The sequence below is a fragment of the Chrysemys picta genome, chromosome 2 (assembly GCF_011386835.1).
Source record: "Chrysemys picta bellii isolate R12L10 chromosome 2, ASM1138683v2, whole genome shotgun sequence".
Taxonomy (NCBI): domain Eukaryota; kingdom Metazoa; phylum Chordata; order Testudines; family Emydidae; genus Chrysemys; species Chrysemys picta.
In genome coordinates this window covers 201516200-201532809 of record NC_088792.1, presented here as the reverse complement: position 1 = coordinate 201532809, position 16610 = coordinate 201516200, and the positions used below count along the sequence as shown (strand labels likewise).

General features: G+C 42.6%; 1 protein-coding gene across 1 annotated transcript; it reads left to right on the top strand.

Annotated features, from left to right (window-relative positions):
- The first annotated feature begins 248 nt into the window (after positions 1–248).
- On the top strand, positions 249–15473 carry CIDEA (cell death inducing DFFA like effector a). Its single transcript, XM_005282672.4, has 5 exons — positions 249–406; positions 6038–6194; positions 6941–7087; positions 10534–10715; positions 14438–15473. The coding sequence occupies exons 1-5, from the start codon at positions 369–371 to the stop codon at positions 14565–14567; spliced, it is 654 nt and encodes a 217-aa protein (XP_005282729.1). The 5' UTR covers positions 249–368; the 3' UTR covers positions 14568–15473.
- Positions 15474–16610: the final 1137 nt, after the last annotated feature.

The following is a 16610-nucleotide window of genomic DNA, read 5'->3' as shown; positions in this document are numbered from 1 at the left end:
CCCCTGGTCCCTTCTCCACCTTTCCCGCTCATCTTCCCTCCCCCACCCCAATTCTCACTCTCTGACCCTCCCCTCTACCTAAGCCTTCTCCTCAGCCCCCCCCCCCCCATTACTCCTCCCCCCTCTGACCCTCACTGCGGCCCCATCCCTCACGCCCGGGCTCACGCGAACCCCAGCAGCTCCGCACCCCCGCCAGGAGGGCACTAAGAGTGGGCGCGGCTGACCATGGGGGAGGGGGGAGAGGATAATGGGCGTGGCTTCCCATGAGTGGGCGGGGCCAGCTGCCGGGATAAGTAGCGGCGGCCGCGGGCGGTTCCCAGGCTGGTGGTTGTTGGCGTGGCGCCCGGCTCAGCACGGCACGGCACAGCATGGAGAGCGCTCGGGACTACGCCGGCACCCTGGTGCGGTGAGTGAGCGCTTGTCCCCGGGGGTGCACCGGCCCGAGACTAGCAAAGCGCAGCGGGGATCCGAGGCTGGATCCAAACGCGGGGGCGTCCAGCCTCCCCGCCCATATGCTGCTGCCGGGGCTCAGCCCGTGGGCCGCCGAGCAATCCGCTTCGCCCTCCGCCTGCCCTAATCCCGGGGGATCCCGTAGCCGGGGGGGCTCTCTGGCTCACTCGAAACCTTTCGATAGCTGCTGTTGAAAATGTAACTCGCAGATGTTGCCGGGCATCCTTGGAAGCAACCTAGCGCCCGCACCTTCTGGCTTAATATAAAGGCTGCAGTGCCTTGTCGTGATGACTTCACCTGCTGAAAACCCCGTGCATCCGAGCTTGGCATCTTGCTTCCTCTGAAACTCTCGTTGTTTTAACGAGACAGAAGAGTTGGTAGTGGATTAGCAGTTTCCGTATGAAAAGGAATCGCAACATAGTTGCACGTTCGTTGTACTGAAAAGGGAACTTTTTTCCTAGTGTCTCCTTTCATCCACTCCTTTTTTAAAAGAAGATTTGGGTCAAGTGTCTTAACAGTGATCAAACTATTTTTAGACGATAGCCATGGCTCTGTCATAGTATTGGTACTACAGCAGGAGTACAGTTTACTCCGTTGCTTCAGGAGTAACTGTATACACTGCTATTAAATCGCAAATGTTTGAAAATTGAGACTGAAAGAAAACAATAAGATAATCTTAAAGACTAGACAAAATTGTGATTGGTCTTGTGTTCTATAGCATTGGAAGGTGAAACTCCCACTGGCTTGATTATAAGCTTTGGCATTCTGGAGTTTGTTTCAATTCTTAGTTGCCTAACACTTGCATCTTGATGATTTTTATCTTATAAAAGATAACAGCAAGTAAACAAAAGTAACTTTGCTTTAATTAAATACAGGACACTAAATCATATGTACAATGGTCTGGCAGTAAAACTAGCAAATGGTACATCTACTGCACCATAGTATATACTAAACCAATCAATCTGTGGGTCGCGACCCAGTACTGGATCGTGGCATGTCAGGCCCTGAGTCGCTCTGGTCAGCACCGCCATCCGAGACATTAGAAGTCCCATTGTCAGTGCTGCCCAGCTAAGGCAGGCTAGTGCCTACCCTTTCAGACACCACGCTGTGCCCCAGAAGGAGACAGCAGCAGGTCTGGCTCCTAGGTGGTGGGGGGGACAGAGCTCCATGTGCTGCACCCGCCCCAAGCACCAGCTCCGCACTGGCCAATGGGAACTGGGGCGGTGCCTGCGGGTGAGAGTTATGCGGAACTGCTTGAGTGCCTCTGCCTAGGAGCCAGACCTGCTGGCCACTTCCAGGGCACAGAGCGGTCTGTGGTGCACCCCGGCTGTGTTGCTGACTGGGAGCTGCTGGAGGTAAATCTGTTCCTGCACCCCAATCGCCTGCCCCTGTCCTGAGCCTTCCAAACCCCTCATCCCTGGCCCCAGCCCAGAGCCTGCACCCTAATCCCTTGCCCCAGCCAAGAGCCCCCTCCCACACTTTGAACCCCTCATTTCTAGCCCCACCCTGTAGCCCTCACCCCTGTACCCCCAACCCTCTGCCACAGCCCTGAGCCCCTCCCACACCCCAAGCCCTTCATCCCCAGCTCCATTGGGTCGTAGGCATCAACAATTTTCTTCAACTGGGTCCTCAGAAAAAGTTTGAAAACCACTGTACTACCTAAACAACCAGCTGTCATGCCAAGAAAGTGTAAGGCTCACGGGTCAACCATTAAATTTAAGATGTGACTTAAGACTTAAATCTATATTTGTGTTGCAGCTATTCGGTATGTCTAAAAAAGACAGTTCTCACTATGGAGCAGTCTTAAATTTGTCTCATTCCTGTCTTCATCTTGTACATTCTAATTAATCTAAATTAGCTATTCCAGTAATTTTTTATCATTCACAGAACTTTAGAGAGCTCTAAAATGCATAGTCTGGGGAAATGCTAATAGCCCATCCTCCCTGAAACACTAACTGCATCACTTTTAGCTGATTCACTCCCCTGATGCTAAGGGTAACCCTCTTAGTCAATTTACTCTAATCTAAAGGTCACAAACAGGCTATAGATTGGTGTTGTGCAACTTGTGACTTCTGAGTATGACTGAAGGCTGTTGCACCACATCACTTAGACAACCATGCATGACTCCCTGTACATTGTCTGCAAGCTGTCTCAAGCTTTTCAGCCAACAGTGTGCACAGGGTTCATTATAAAGTACCACCCACTGAAAAGTAGCTGAATTATGAATCTTGCATGTCTCCATTCTGAAAACAAGTGTTTGGAATACTATGCAAGTTCCTAGTTCAAAAATTAAGAACTTCTAATATGGCTCTAACACCAAGTTTAGCGGATTACTAAAGTTTAAGGATGATGGTTGTGTACCTTTGTAGAAAACTCTTCCATGCCCTGGAACTGGTATTACTGCCTAGACAGAGTAAAATACCTGTACCCTCACCAGGGCCGGCTCCAGCATTTCTGCCGCCCCAAGCGCAAAAAAAAAAAGCCGCAATTGCCGGCGGCAGTTCAGTGGCAGGTCCTTCTTCCTAGAGGAAGTGAGGGACCTGCTGCCCCTGAATTGCTGCAGGTGCCGCCCCTCTTCTTTGGCTGCCCCAAGCACCTGCTTGTTAAGCTGGTGCCTGGAGCCGGCCCTGACGCTCACTGCCTCCCTAAAACATACCCCTTGTAGTTTAATAATAAAACAGTCGTGGGCCTGTTACATTTAATAACTTCATTAGTAAGTTAAATTAGCATTTCTTGCTATTGTTGCACTATTTTTCTTTCTTGGCTTTCACTTTTTCTTTACACAGTAGATTGTGGGGTACCAAGTCTTGCAGTGACACCAAGCCACCCGAGGATTCCCTTGCATCAGGCATCCACTTGTCTGTTTCAAAGGCTGCTTTCTAATGGCTACTGTATAAAGCAGCCAGACTGGGTTCCAAGAATCTGGATTAGTATATCCAAAATCTTTGGCTGCAGTCACTATGGACATGTAAGAATTGGATCTGGTGTCCAAATAGGTAAAAAGGCAAGCAGTCACTGATGGCTCCTATCACTAAGAGAATCATGTTTGCTCTACCACTTGGGAACCCAGAGTTCTCAGCTACTGAACAGGCAGTAACAGTTTCAGGTTAAATATTGCAGTGACAGTCTTGCTATAAATGTAGGCAGGTATCATAGATGGAAACCATGACTGATGGTAGTACTAGAGAGAACTTCAATTCTGAACCTGTTCATATCACCAAAAAAGGTAATTCGCATGAGAATCTTGAATCTTAATGTGATCCTATGGCTTTGTTTACATGTTGGATCCAAAACTGGGCACTATATTTTGATACTACTGGAGGATTTGGGTGCCAAAATTGGACAAATAGCAGCACAAGATGGCAGAAATCATATAAGCTCAGCTCTTGAGCTGTTTAACCTGAACCCAAGCTCTTACTTGGCTCTGAATCCTAAACCTAAAGCCCACATGATACTTCCTTGTTCTGTCAGTAACTCTTATTGATACATAATATATGCCTTGGCCTTTTGCTTTTTTCTTATGCTTTGTCTTCTGCCTGAACAAATACATTCCCTTCTTGGCAAAATAAGGCTTCACAAGATTTAATTCAGCTTAGTGCACCTCTACCCTGATATAACATGAATTTGGATATAATGCGGTAAAGCAGCGCTCCGGGGGGGAGGGGGCTGCACACTCTGGCAGATCAAAGCAAGTTCAATATAACGTGGTTTCACCTAAAACAAGGTAAGATTATTTTTTTTTTTTTGGGCTCCTGAGGACAGTGTTGTATCTGGGTAGAGGTGTAGTTAGAAAGTAAACTGTGACACTTAATATCCTCAAACCTCAACTGTTCCACCTGGGCTTGTAGGGTCCTTTTGATTGTGATAGATTCTAGTACTGTACTGGCAAAGTAACTTTTATATAAAAGTGATGTATGCTTCCTGTTTGAAAAAGTTGCAGACAGCTTCCTAGTATGGGGGCCTTAAGCTTGATGATGGGATATGAAACTTCTTAGTTGTATGCTACTTATCCAAATCTAATCCATATTGCTAACATTCAAAAGGTAAAAACTGATCACATTTGTCACTAGGCATAAGATCAAGAGCAAATACCTACATCACAAAAACTTAACTGTACTGTAATTCTTGGCAGAAATTGGTAACTGGGATTTGCCCCAGGGATAACTTCAAATCAGGGTTGACGTGCACACTGGTATAGCAGGAAAACTTACAATGTTGCATTTTGCACTGTATCTGATCATTATCAGTGATGCCTAGTACCTCATGTGCTGAATTTGCTCTTCAGAGGGGAAAAGCCATCCAGAAAGCAATGGCTTCAACTACACATGGAATAAATATGAATCAAAGAATACTTCTTGAACTAAGTGAATCTCAACCTAAGAATATGTTGCTGATTATGAAGAACAAAGCCAGTATAAGTGAAGGATATGTCTGGCCAGAATTAAACCTGTGAGAGGCACTTATAAGGAACTAGAACCAAAACATAACTTGATAGTCAAAACTAGCAATGTCTGACTTTCAGACCAACAAACTTAGTCCATGCATCCTCAGCTGAATTAAATGGGTTGAAGGAAAATTTTTATCATATTCACTATACTAAATCTAATTTCAGCCAAATAATTGCATCAAATTGAACACTAGCATTCAAAATAGTCATCCCAGTGATTAGGCTACCTGGGGCATCTGACTTGCTGCATCACTGGCAGCTTTTCAAATCTTGACGAAGCCAATGCTGCAGAGAAGTAATGGCTCGTATCTTAAAATAGCTCCTGCTAGCTAGATTGCCACTTGCAACAGGCATGTAAACCCCCAGTGCTTTGGTGATGTAATAATGGAAGTTATCCAGGTGAATCCCTGCCTCATAGCAGGTGGATGCAGAGGCACTGTGTTGATGGGACCCACAGCCGTGTATGCATTACAATTTACTAGACTAAAACTGGCTTTTCTTATCTAGTAAAGAACTTTCTTTCATACAGCTATTGCGAGGCATTCAAATGCATCAGCCAAATGAAAGATCCATTTCCTTATCTGTAAGATAAACAATGGTGCTGAAGTAAACTAAGTTGGAAAGGTAGCTGCTCTAAGCAAGGAGACCCCCGGGGCCTCAGGGATGTGCCATCCGCTTCTGGGAGCGGCGCAGAGTCAAGGCAGGTAGGAAGCCTGCCTTTGCCCTGCTGTGCTGCCAGACTTTTAGTGTGCAGGGAGGGGAAGGGGTTGATCAGCAGAACCTGCAGACCCCTTGGGGTACACTTGAGGACCCCCAGGAGTCCACAGACCCCAGTTTGAGAAACGCTGCAATATCCTATTAAAGAATGTCAGTTGTTGTAAACAGGACTGTGACCAGTGGTGACCTGGCCAAGTTGGTCCCAAACGTCAATATAGTTCTAAAACTGAAAATCATTATCTTGCCAAGAAGAAAGCAAATGCACTAGTTTTATTGAAACACCTTTGATCCCTGACCACCTTAAAGAAACTAGTCTGGTCTCAACTGGCCTGTGATAACTACATATAAGCATTATATAGTGAATGCATAAATCACAATGACTAATCTCAATGTTTGTTTTAATTAAAATAAACTGCTTTTTAGATCTCTGGTATCCATGGGAACATCTGTGGGGTCGGTGACGAGACAGACCCTATTCCCTCCTCTCACACCTGCAGCCCGACCCTTCCGTGTATCAAATCATGACCGCAGCAGTCGGAAAGGAGTTGTTGCAAGCAGTCTGCAGGAGCTTATTAGCAAGGTATATCAAACACTTGATTGAGACTTAAAACTACTTGTCAGTAAGAACATAATACCTAGGCCTTCTGGTCTCAATTCTGTATGAGAGCAACACTTTACCCTGGGCTAAGTCAAATGACTGAAATATAGGCTCTCGTTTTTGAGGCTCTGAATTCTGAAACCTGGTGAATTGTAGTCTAAGATAAATTTCTAAAAAGCCATGGTATGTGGGATATTTAGTGTCAAATTTGGGATGAAACTTCATTGAAACATAGCATAGTCCTTCAACAGAAGGAGATACTGGAAATACTGTCTCAAAACTAAACTAAAATGGAGTCTTGCTCTGAAAGACTCAACTAGATTGCTTATGGAGCTATACTTAATGACCTGTAGTTGGATTCCTCCTTTTTAAAACTAACTCTTTGCATTTAAATACATTATCAAAGCCTGCTTACATTACCATGAGATCCAGATGCTGTGAAAGTGCACAGAACTTTCAGAGTAACTTGATTAGGGGGTGGGGGAAGAAAAGAGTAACTACTCTGCAAGTACAGGACCATGTGGTGTCATATTGGATGTCACAACTCTTCCTTGGTGTGGAAGTTAGAACTGACCTTTATTGGTAAAACAGAAGCAAATCAGTACCTTCTTTTGGTGTTCAACTACTCTGCAAATGAGTAGGTTGCTGTCCTTAAATGTTGAATAGACCGAAGGAATTAATTCCAACAAAGCAGATAGCATTGTGAATTAGATCTATTTTTATTGTAGGCCCTAGATGCCTTGCTGATTACTGCTGGACTGATCACTCTAGTTTTGGAGGAAGATGGCACAGTTGTGGATACTGAAGAGTTCTTTCAATCACTGGGAGATAATACTCACTTCCTTCTTCTAGAAAAAGGACAGAAGTGGACACAAGTAAAGTGTTAACAGCTTTTTTTGTAACTTTTGCAGATCATCTTTGGCTTAAGGAGACTTGTGGCAGCTGGCAGTGGGGAAGGGGTGGAAGGGGGGGAGGAAAATTCTCTTCAGAGAAGGCTGGATGTCAAAACCAAAACCAGCTTACTATGCTAAGAATACATAATCTTTCCAGAGGACTAGAAATAGGGAGTTCTTCTGACCCTTGCTGAACAGGCAGAAAACCTCTCACAAAAACATAGCATAAATTGGAATTAAATACATAACAGGCAGCTACAAGGACCAAAAAATCCCTTTTTTGCTCAAGTCTGTATCCTATAGTATAGAAATCTTCCTTTCCTGGGGGGAGGAAAACTATACACCTATATATCATTTTTTTTTTTTTTTTTTAATCTAGGGTGACCAGATGTCCCAATTTGATAGGGACAGTCCCCATTTTTGTCTTTTTCTTATATAGGCTCCTATTATCTCCCCCACCCCCATCCTGATTTTTCACATGTTTGGTCACCCTATTTACATCAGGCAAAACGGACTTTTTTTTTTTTAAAGCATGACTTTTCCTCTATGCAGTTCACCTTAAAGTAAAAGCCAAGGCATGATTACGGCATAATCTGAAATCGTGTAAAACTCCATATTAGATAGTCAATGGAGGTAACTAACTTAGGAAAAAATATTTCTGCCTTATTCCACTTGAATCTTGGGAAAGGGCTAAAGTGTGCCATCAAAACATAATTATGAAATAGAAAAACACAAGTCTAGACTTTTTTTTTTATTGGCATAAGAGCGTTTCAAGATGAATGTGCCTGGTTCACCTAATGGTTTTAGGGTTGTGTTGTTGTTGTGGGTTTTTTTGGACATGCCTTCCCTTGAGCTGCAAATTGGGGGGCCTTAGTCACATGTGGGAATAGTCCAGATCAGATTAGGTCATTTCTCTAATGGCCCTTCTGTTATGACAGCTCTCTAGAAAAACAAATTGCTTGCGCTTGTCAAGTGACACAGGCTAGCAGTACCACTGTCTCCTCTGAATGGATGACCAGCCTTAAGTTATCACCTGTCTTAGACTAGGACCTAGGTTCTCCTGTTTACGCATGATTGCCTCAGTAGGCCTGGGTTGCAGACAAAGCTTCCAAGGAGCAGAACTGAAGAGATTGGGCAGTAGTCCCCAGTGACCAGATAGCCTTTTCAAAACCAGGTCATGTTTCTTAACAAAAGGAACATCACCTAGCATAAAACAAAAATTTTGAAATTGCCTATACAGGCTCAGCTACCTAGAGTTCACCATCCTCTTGATGTTAGCCAGGTAGACCTAATGTTTTCAAATTTCCTCTGACAGATTCTCCTTTCTTTCCAAAGTGGGACTTACTGTTTAGTGTCCCTTTGATCTTAGGCTTCATTTCTGGTTCCTTAACTAGTAGCCCAGACATTGTTTTCTTAATGTTCCTGGAAGTGTTCTCCTCAGAAGTATCCTGTCTATAGTTATTGTGGTGTTCCTGCTTAGTTTCCCTCCACAAGACCCCTTTTGACCTGGTCCATAGTCAAACTATCCTTGCAGCAACTGAACAAGCATAATATGCATAAATTAATAGAAGCTCCACATCTCTAGGAAAAGTGTGTGAATTGGAGACTTCAGAGGAGAGCAATACTTTTTTTTCTCTCAAAAAACCCTGACCTATGAGGAAAGGCTAAAAACTGGGCATATTTGGGCGGGGGGGGGGAGGGGAGAGGAAAAAAGATTTAGGTTCCTCCTCAGTCTTCAAATATGTTCAAGGCTGTTTATAGAGAGGATGGGGGATCAATTTTTTCTATGTCTAGGCTCATAACTACTTGTTCTACCTTAAATAATCTGCAGCAATGTAAATCTAAGTTAGAAAGGGTTTTCTAATATGTATAAGGGTAATTAATCTCTGGAATAGGCTTCCAAGGGAAGTTGTGGAACCCTCATCACTGGAGGCTTTTATGGAGAAGTTGGACAAACCCCTGTCTGGAATCATCTGGTTTACTTGGTCCTGCCTCCAGCACAGCAAGTTGGACTTGCGTTCTTGAGGTCACTTCTAGCCCTATATTTCAATGATTCAGACTCGACAGTGATCTATGTATAGTTGCAAAATAACTCAAATGAGGAACAAGGCTCAGTCATGTGTCATCTGCTAGCATCCTCCAACTTAAAAAGCTACAAAAAAGGGCATGGGAACTAGCTAATGAGCATGCTGAAAGTACTTGTAAAACATAGTTCCAAAGGTTTAAAATTCATCCTTGTGAAAGGGAGCCAAACCCTAAGCATTTGCTGTGGACTATCAAAGCAAAAACAAATTCAGAGCAGTCTAGTGTAAACATTAGTGAGGCCAAGTGCCCTAGTAATCTGTATCTTAGCCTTTCTTGTACATTGCTTACTAGATAAAATTGCAAAGCTGCTCCAAGCAGTCTTCATTTTTTAAAAATAGTGATAAGTGATGTACAAAGCATTCCAGAAGCACTAATTAGAGTAAAATTTCTCATTGAGTAAGATACAAGATATATCCACTAGGTGTCTCCCTACAGCATTGGACTGCTGCAGACATTTCAGTGACAATACCTTAAGAAGGGGGAAAAGCATGAGCAGCTTTTTACTTGGTAGACAACCTGGGAGGAGATCAAGATTTAGCAGTTGAAGGTGCTTGCTTTCTAACCACTATCCCTGTCCTTCCCTCCTTTAAGTTTGCTTAAGTACAACTTAGAATAGTCACAGAACAGCACTAAGTCCCATCATAGTGGTTCCTTCCAGTGACTTATTAGACTACTTGGTGGCTACTTCAAATCCTAGTCCGAAGGACTGGGTCCACAGATCACCAAACACCCAATTCCCAGGTGCCATTCCAAGGCCCAGTTACCATGAAGCTGGGCAAACTCCCCTTTGAAGGCAAACATTGGACATCTGGACTCCTGATTTGCTTTAAGTGGACTGCTGCAGCAAACAGACTAATATTTTAAAGTAATCTCTTCTCAGTTACTGGTGGTTCATGTCATAACTGGTGTCATTGTGCCAATACAGCTGACTTGCTAAATAACTTTAACATGTGACTAGTGGTGTAATCCTGATGGAATTTGGCCCTGATAGTTCAAGGAGTCTCAGGTCATCTTGGGACAAGTCTGACTAAAGAAAAGTAATATTTCATATATGCAAAAATGATATCTTGAAGGGAGTATCCATTAACATATAAAGGATTAGTTACTTTAGAGAGTCCTCTAACAGGCCTGATCAGGCCTTAAATGAAGTCCTGATGAAAGCTGCAAGTTTGTGGCAAATACCTTGTTACCACTACTTGGATTCATATCCCACACCAATAATGTAGATTGGAATAACATTTGATACCTCTAAAGAATAGCTGCATTATCTAGGGTCATTAAAGTATATTCTCTATTTTATCGCCTCTACTGATATAGTATAAAATTAAATCTCTTTAAATTAGGGAGAAAATTATATCCTCGCTGTACAGCAGAATAAGAAAATGGGGGTAGCCAACATTACTCTGGACTTGTACAAGCTGAATCCAAAGGATTTTATTGGCTGTCTAAACATTAGAGCTACTTTCTATGAAATCTACTCTGTGTCATATGACATCAAATGTATGGGAGCAAAGACTGTGCTGCGGTAAGTATGCATTCCTATTTGTCAGTGTGTGTGTGTGTGGGGGGGGGGGAATAAAGTAGATATAAACTGAAACAAGTCTCAAAGGAGCATGAACTTTAAATGATCCCACAATGAAGATGCTAACTGATTACCCATGTCAGCATTAACTAGTAGAGGCAAAAGCATTTTTAGACTGTTTCCTGCCCATGACACAGCACTCTGCAATAACCATTCTTAGCTTTTTTTTTTTTTACAATGTGACTTTTATGTATCTAAGAGCTATGGTTGTGGCAGAAATTTAAAATAGAACCTTACCACAAGAGTAAGATATTACAAATGGAAGTGTTATAAGCAAAACCAGTCTATGTACAGTACGTGGTGGTTGAAGGCTGACTTGTTGGGAAGGATGCCAAGCTTCTTTAGTTGAAATCAGAACTACTTCAGTGTAGTGTAGTGAAATGAAGGACTGAATAACAGTAACCTTTAGGCTTTTCCCACATTCTACAGAACAAGATGAGTGTCCCCTTCTGATGGGCATGGAGAAAATAGAGAAATGAGGGGTGTAAAGTGAACTTTTTACTATCTTTAGGTGGATTTCACATATCTGAATAAGATTGTGGGCAGGAGTGCCCCCAGCTTTTCTGCTGCCCTAGGCGGCAGAAGGTCCTGCCCCAAAATGCCACCCCCCCCCACAGAGGCAGCAGAAGGTCCTGCTGCCAAAATACCACTGCAGTTGCTGCCCCCCAAATTGTAGCGCCCTAGGTGACCACCTAGGTCACCTAATGGGTTGTGCCAGCCCTGACTGTGGGATGTCTTGGTTCCCAAGTGAACTGCCTCTCCCTGATAGAGCAGTTTGGGCTAAGTGTATCCCTTCAAATACTGATACTTTTTAATAGCATATATTGACACTCCCCTCGTTGAAGATGGAAGCAAATATTCTACCTACTCTGCCAGAGTGTAGAAGGCCTATTCGTTATAGGTTGAAACTACATGAACGCGAAGATATTCTGTATCACTTAAGTGAGGACTTCAAAAGACAATGGCTTACTGACAGAGATGAAAGAGTTCTAAATTGCAAACAGCACACCTTTCTGCACCTGTCTGACAAAGTTCTGACCCCTCAAATCCTATGCAACTAAAGACACTGGCCTAAAATTGGCATAGACTGATCGTCTATCCCTTAATGTCTGGATTCTCAGTCTTGGATTTAAATGAGGGTCCAGTTATGCCATGTATTATACCCTTGCCCAGCACTGATTTCAGTGGGGCTGGATGGGTACCTGAGTGCAGAACTTTGTTTAACAGAACTAAACACTGTCCCCTTGTGACAAGTGGGGACTAATATCTTGTGCTGATCTTTAATTCAATTAACAGTTATGGGTTTGGACTCTAACAATGGAACTTGCATTGTAAGAGGGAATTTTAAGTGACAGTTCCTCCAAACTCTTGCCAGCATGCTGCAGCTGCTGAGAGAAGCTGATACAGGAAGTGCTGCGAAAAGCAGCAGGCAGACAGCTGAGGTATCTGGAGTCCTGCTACACGCACAGCTATATTACAATAAGACCGTTCTAGGGCCAGTACAAGCAAGCAAGTCCTGCAGAGGGCTAGCTGGAAGGAAGATAAGAGCCTATCCCAAGTGGCTGCAAGCTGAAGACAAACTCTGCACTGGAGTCTAAAGAGTCCCTTGAAAAATGTGTTCTATTGATTCTGAAGTCTCATACTGTGAATGTTCACTTGGCAGGCAGGGAGCCCCTTGCATGCCATCAAACTTGATGAATTTTCTATCTTATTGTCCTATCAAAGAAAGGATCAAATGTCCAGACCAACAAATAACAATCTCCTCCACAGCTAAAAATGCCACTGGCACCCACGGCCAGTTGTCTCACACATTGCAGCTGTTGTAAGACTCAGCTGCATGGAGGCCTAAGAAGGCTGCACCTGGTTCCATAAAGTCACTTGGCCAGTCCCAGCAGACTAATTGAAAAGAACATACTGAAGCTATATCAAATAGGTGCCTTGCATATCATGAAAAAGGAATGGTCTTTAAAACACTGCCAAGTTCCTGAGATCTCTATTCAACTTCTGTAGAGTGAATTGCTGACTGACTGCAAAAAAAAAAGTCTTCCTGTTGAGAGAACAATCAGGGAGGAGTGTAAGAGAAGAGGATCTGCCTTCTGCATTAAACAGGAATCCTAGAAGTGGGCAGTACTAGTAGATCACTTGCATTGGTCCTTACTCAGGGCTAGGAAAGCTAGGCAGACAAGAGAAGTGAGGCTTTACTTTGAGGAAGAGGGAGTGTTGGCCTAGGTCCTATCTTCTAAGGAATTGTTGGGGGTGGGGAAGAGGATCTCATTCATAGAGCAATGGTTGAGTTTGACTAGCCCTCTGATTATTACTGTACTTTGTTCCCTTTCCCTTGTTCTCTGCTTCCTAGTATATTTAGCTTGTAGCTGTGAGTTCAGGTAACTTCCAGGTACTTGAGTCTAAAAGATTCATTTGGGTTTAGAGCAGGGGTAGGCAACCTATGGCACATGCGCCAAAGGCAGCATGCAAGCTGATTTTCAGTGGCACTCACACTGCCTGGGTCCTGGCCACCAGTCTGGGGGGCTCTGCATTTTGATTCATTTTTAAATGAAGCTTCTTAAACATTTTAAAAACCTTATTTACTTCACATACAATAGTTTAGTTATATATTATAGACTTCTAGAAAGAGACCTTCTAAAAACATTAAAATGTATTACTGGCACGCGAAACCTTAAATTAGAGCGAATAAATGAAGACTCGGCACACCACTTCTGAAAGGTTGCCAACCCCTGGTTTAGAGAGAGAAAGCAGAATTGTAAATATACGGACTCAGAGCTGGTACAGAAAGCTGAACTCAGTGTAGTTCCTAGTCTAGATGGCCTGGTTTTCTCATTTTTAGAAAATATCACTCTAAGGGGTGACTGGAGGCTAGTGTACAAAGTGTATGTACCAAAAGATCATGAATACCCCAAGTGTTCAGCTTTATCTTCTCTATACCCCTGGAACTTGCACCAAAACCTGTGGGTCCTGATAATAGTGCTAACATTGCCTTAGTTTTAGGGTCTTGCAGCTTTAGGCAGGCTCCAAGACCCAATACATGTTTCAAGCCAGTAATTCACTCTGGAATGTAAGCAGTAACTAATACTCACGAATTGGGAAGACAAAGCTTTAAGATTCTCAGCTCCATTAGTATTACATATGTAAGTTCACTGCAGCCAAACAAGCCAATGTGAGTGCTCAAGTATAAGACCTGGTCAATACTTTAATAGACATGTCAGTGGTGGTTCTGTAGCTGGCATTCCTCCTTACTTCCCACCTTGTACTATACTAACAGGTAAGATGGATTAATGCTGCAGGGCTCAAATTGACTTCCTGATTACCTGAAGTCATTAATGGCAATCCCAGTAAGGGTATTTGGAATGTTTTGCTGATACTCAGGTAACTGCTTTGTCTGCATAACGTAAGTTTCTCTTGCAGGCCCTAACTCTGCTACATGCAAACAGCTTCCTTCCCACTCAGTGGGAGTTGCTTATGTAGTGACTGCAGAATCAGGCCTTGGTGTAATGTTTGTTGCCAAACAGTGGCTAGAAGTGGATGCAATGTGAAGATTCTTATAAACAGGGCTCTTTTAGGATGAGTCACATGTGTGTCCTGAAACATGATGCAGCATTCTAAGACTTTTTTAGAAATGACATTGTTAAATTTTTTTTCTCTTCTAGGAGAATGCTTCGGTTTGTGTCCCATGTGGCACAAATAACTGGGCAGTTTCTTCTCTACACTGGATCTTATGTGTTGCAGCTGATGGGTGAATATGAGGAAGATGGCATGTGTACAAACTCAAAGCACTAATAAGCCATCTCACTTCTAATATCGGTTGCACCTTTTCACACCAAACATTCTCCTGTCCAATTCTAAAGAGAGCTTCATGATCTTAAATTAAAGTAGATGAGAAGTTCACTTTAATGGACAAACATGAATCTAACCTTTGCCCTTTGGCACACTTGTAGATCTTTCATTGTAAGATAATGATGTGACAATTGTAAATATGATCGGAGTCTTTAGTCTTTTTAATGCAGTGAATAAAGAGGTCTAATGTCTGGGAATTGGACAAAAGTTCCTTCCTCCTACACAGATATCCAAAATGAAGAAAAGGTATACATGGAAGCATGGACTCTTTTTGTACCAAGTAGTTGATACCCCTGCATGGATCAAGACTTAATTGTCTTGTGAGTAAACAACCATGTTGCACCTTCTGAATGAATTCTCTGTGGCTTTTAAGTTTCTTTTATGTCCTCAGTACTGTTCATAAGTGTTCACCCCCTTGGTACTCAAATGCCCAGTTAAACTATATCTGTTTCACTCTGTATCAATGTAAATAAATAACATGATTTTTTTTCAATACCATAGGATCTGGTGCAATGAGCTCTGTCTGATTAAAATAATTAGTTTAAAGGTAGTAGAAATAGAGCTGCCCTCGCCTTTTTTTTAAGGCTGGCATACACATTTTTTTTGCATTACAGTGCTAATATGTATAACCATTGCCCTGTAAGCATACTGAAACTATATCCATGTAAGTACAGCCCCACAGGTTTATGCACTGTTAACTGTAGTGGCTTCTAAAATGTGAGTTAAAGCAGCACAAACTGTGTAGATTTACATCCTTGAGGATCACTTACTTAACTTGCATTTTTCTTAACTCAGTATTTACAATTTCCAGTCCTGCATTGAATAAACTGGTTTCGTGTCTCATGCCTAGAATGCTTACACATTTCCTTTCTCTAAAACAATGAGATTCATAAGTCCCAACTGAAATTGCAGTTTGTCCCATCTGTTAAGGCACCCTCAAAGGCACATTTACAATTCCTAAATTTTATATTTAGGAGCTTTTTTTTTTTTGAGAACTGGACTTTCAGAACATCCACTCTAAATAAAGCTAGAAGCTGTACACACAGTAGCCTCTTCGGTAACAATTATGTATATAATTACCTTCTGAATCAACAAACTATCCCTTAAAGCTATTGGGTTTCTTAAATTGTAATTATCCATGATAACAAACTGTTAAAAGACAACTTCTAGAAGATGTACCTCTAGCAGTTGTCCTTGCTAATGGCCTCTTCAAGAGATGCTACAAGTTCCAATATTCAGTCTTTAAGGATGCACATCAGCCACCATACAAGCACACACAGCCTCATGGAAAGAATCAATTCCATGAGATCCAGTAACTAATTACTAGCTAGCCTGCCATGTGAAACACTGTTAGTGTTAAGGGTCTCAGTAAGACCTTCACACTGCTGTTCCTAACTCAATACATTTACCCTTCCAATATTGCATCAACTCTGGCTTCTTGTGTTAATGGCCTCTCTTGTAGCTATGGTACTATGACATTCTGCAAATTTGTCATGGGTCATTTTCCCCCATGGTCAGATGCTACCCTTCTGTAGATACAGGGAAAACAGATTCCATATTTGTGTGTAGGGGGAGATCAATCTTCCAAATTACAGCTACACTAAATATTACCCTGTGGTAATAGGCATAGCCCCCAAAGGAAAGCTAACAGTCAAGGAGGGGTAACTCTATACAGTCTGTAACTGGACAATATTGCAAAGGTGGTATGCTGCTTTGATTAGTATGGTTAAAACTAGTCCGGGAAAGCATTCCACTCGGGGTAAATACAGATGTGAAGCTAGTTTTACTACCCCATTGACTAGCTTAAGAATTTAAGTATAATCTAGGTTCATTCCTAGTCCTACCGAAGGTGTACTTGTTACACTCAAGGAGCTGGATGTTGTGGCAAACACATTAGCTGTTCCTCTTGCCTGCATTGCAGTGGCCCTTCTCTCTGCTGGGGGTTCGCATTACTTAACCTAAATCAAGTAGATTGTTGGTTTGTCT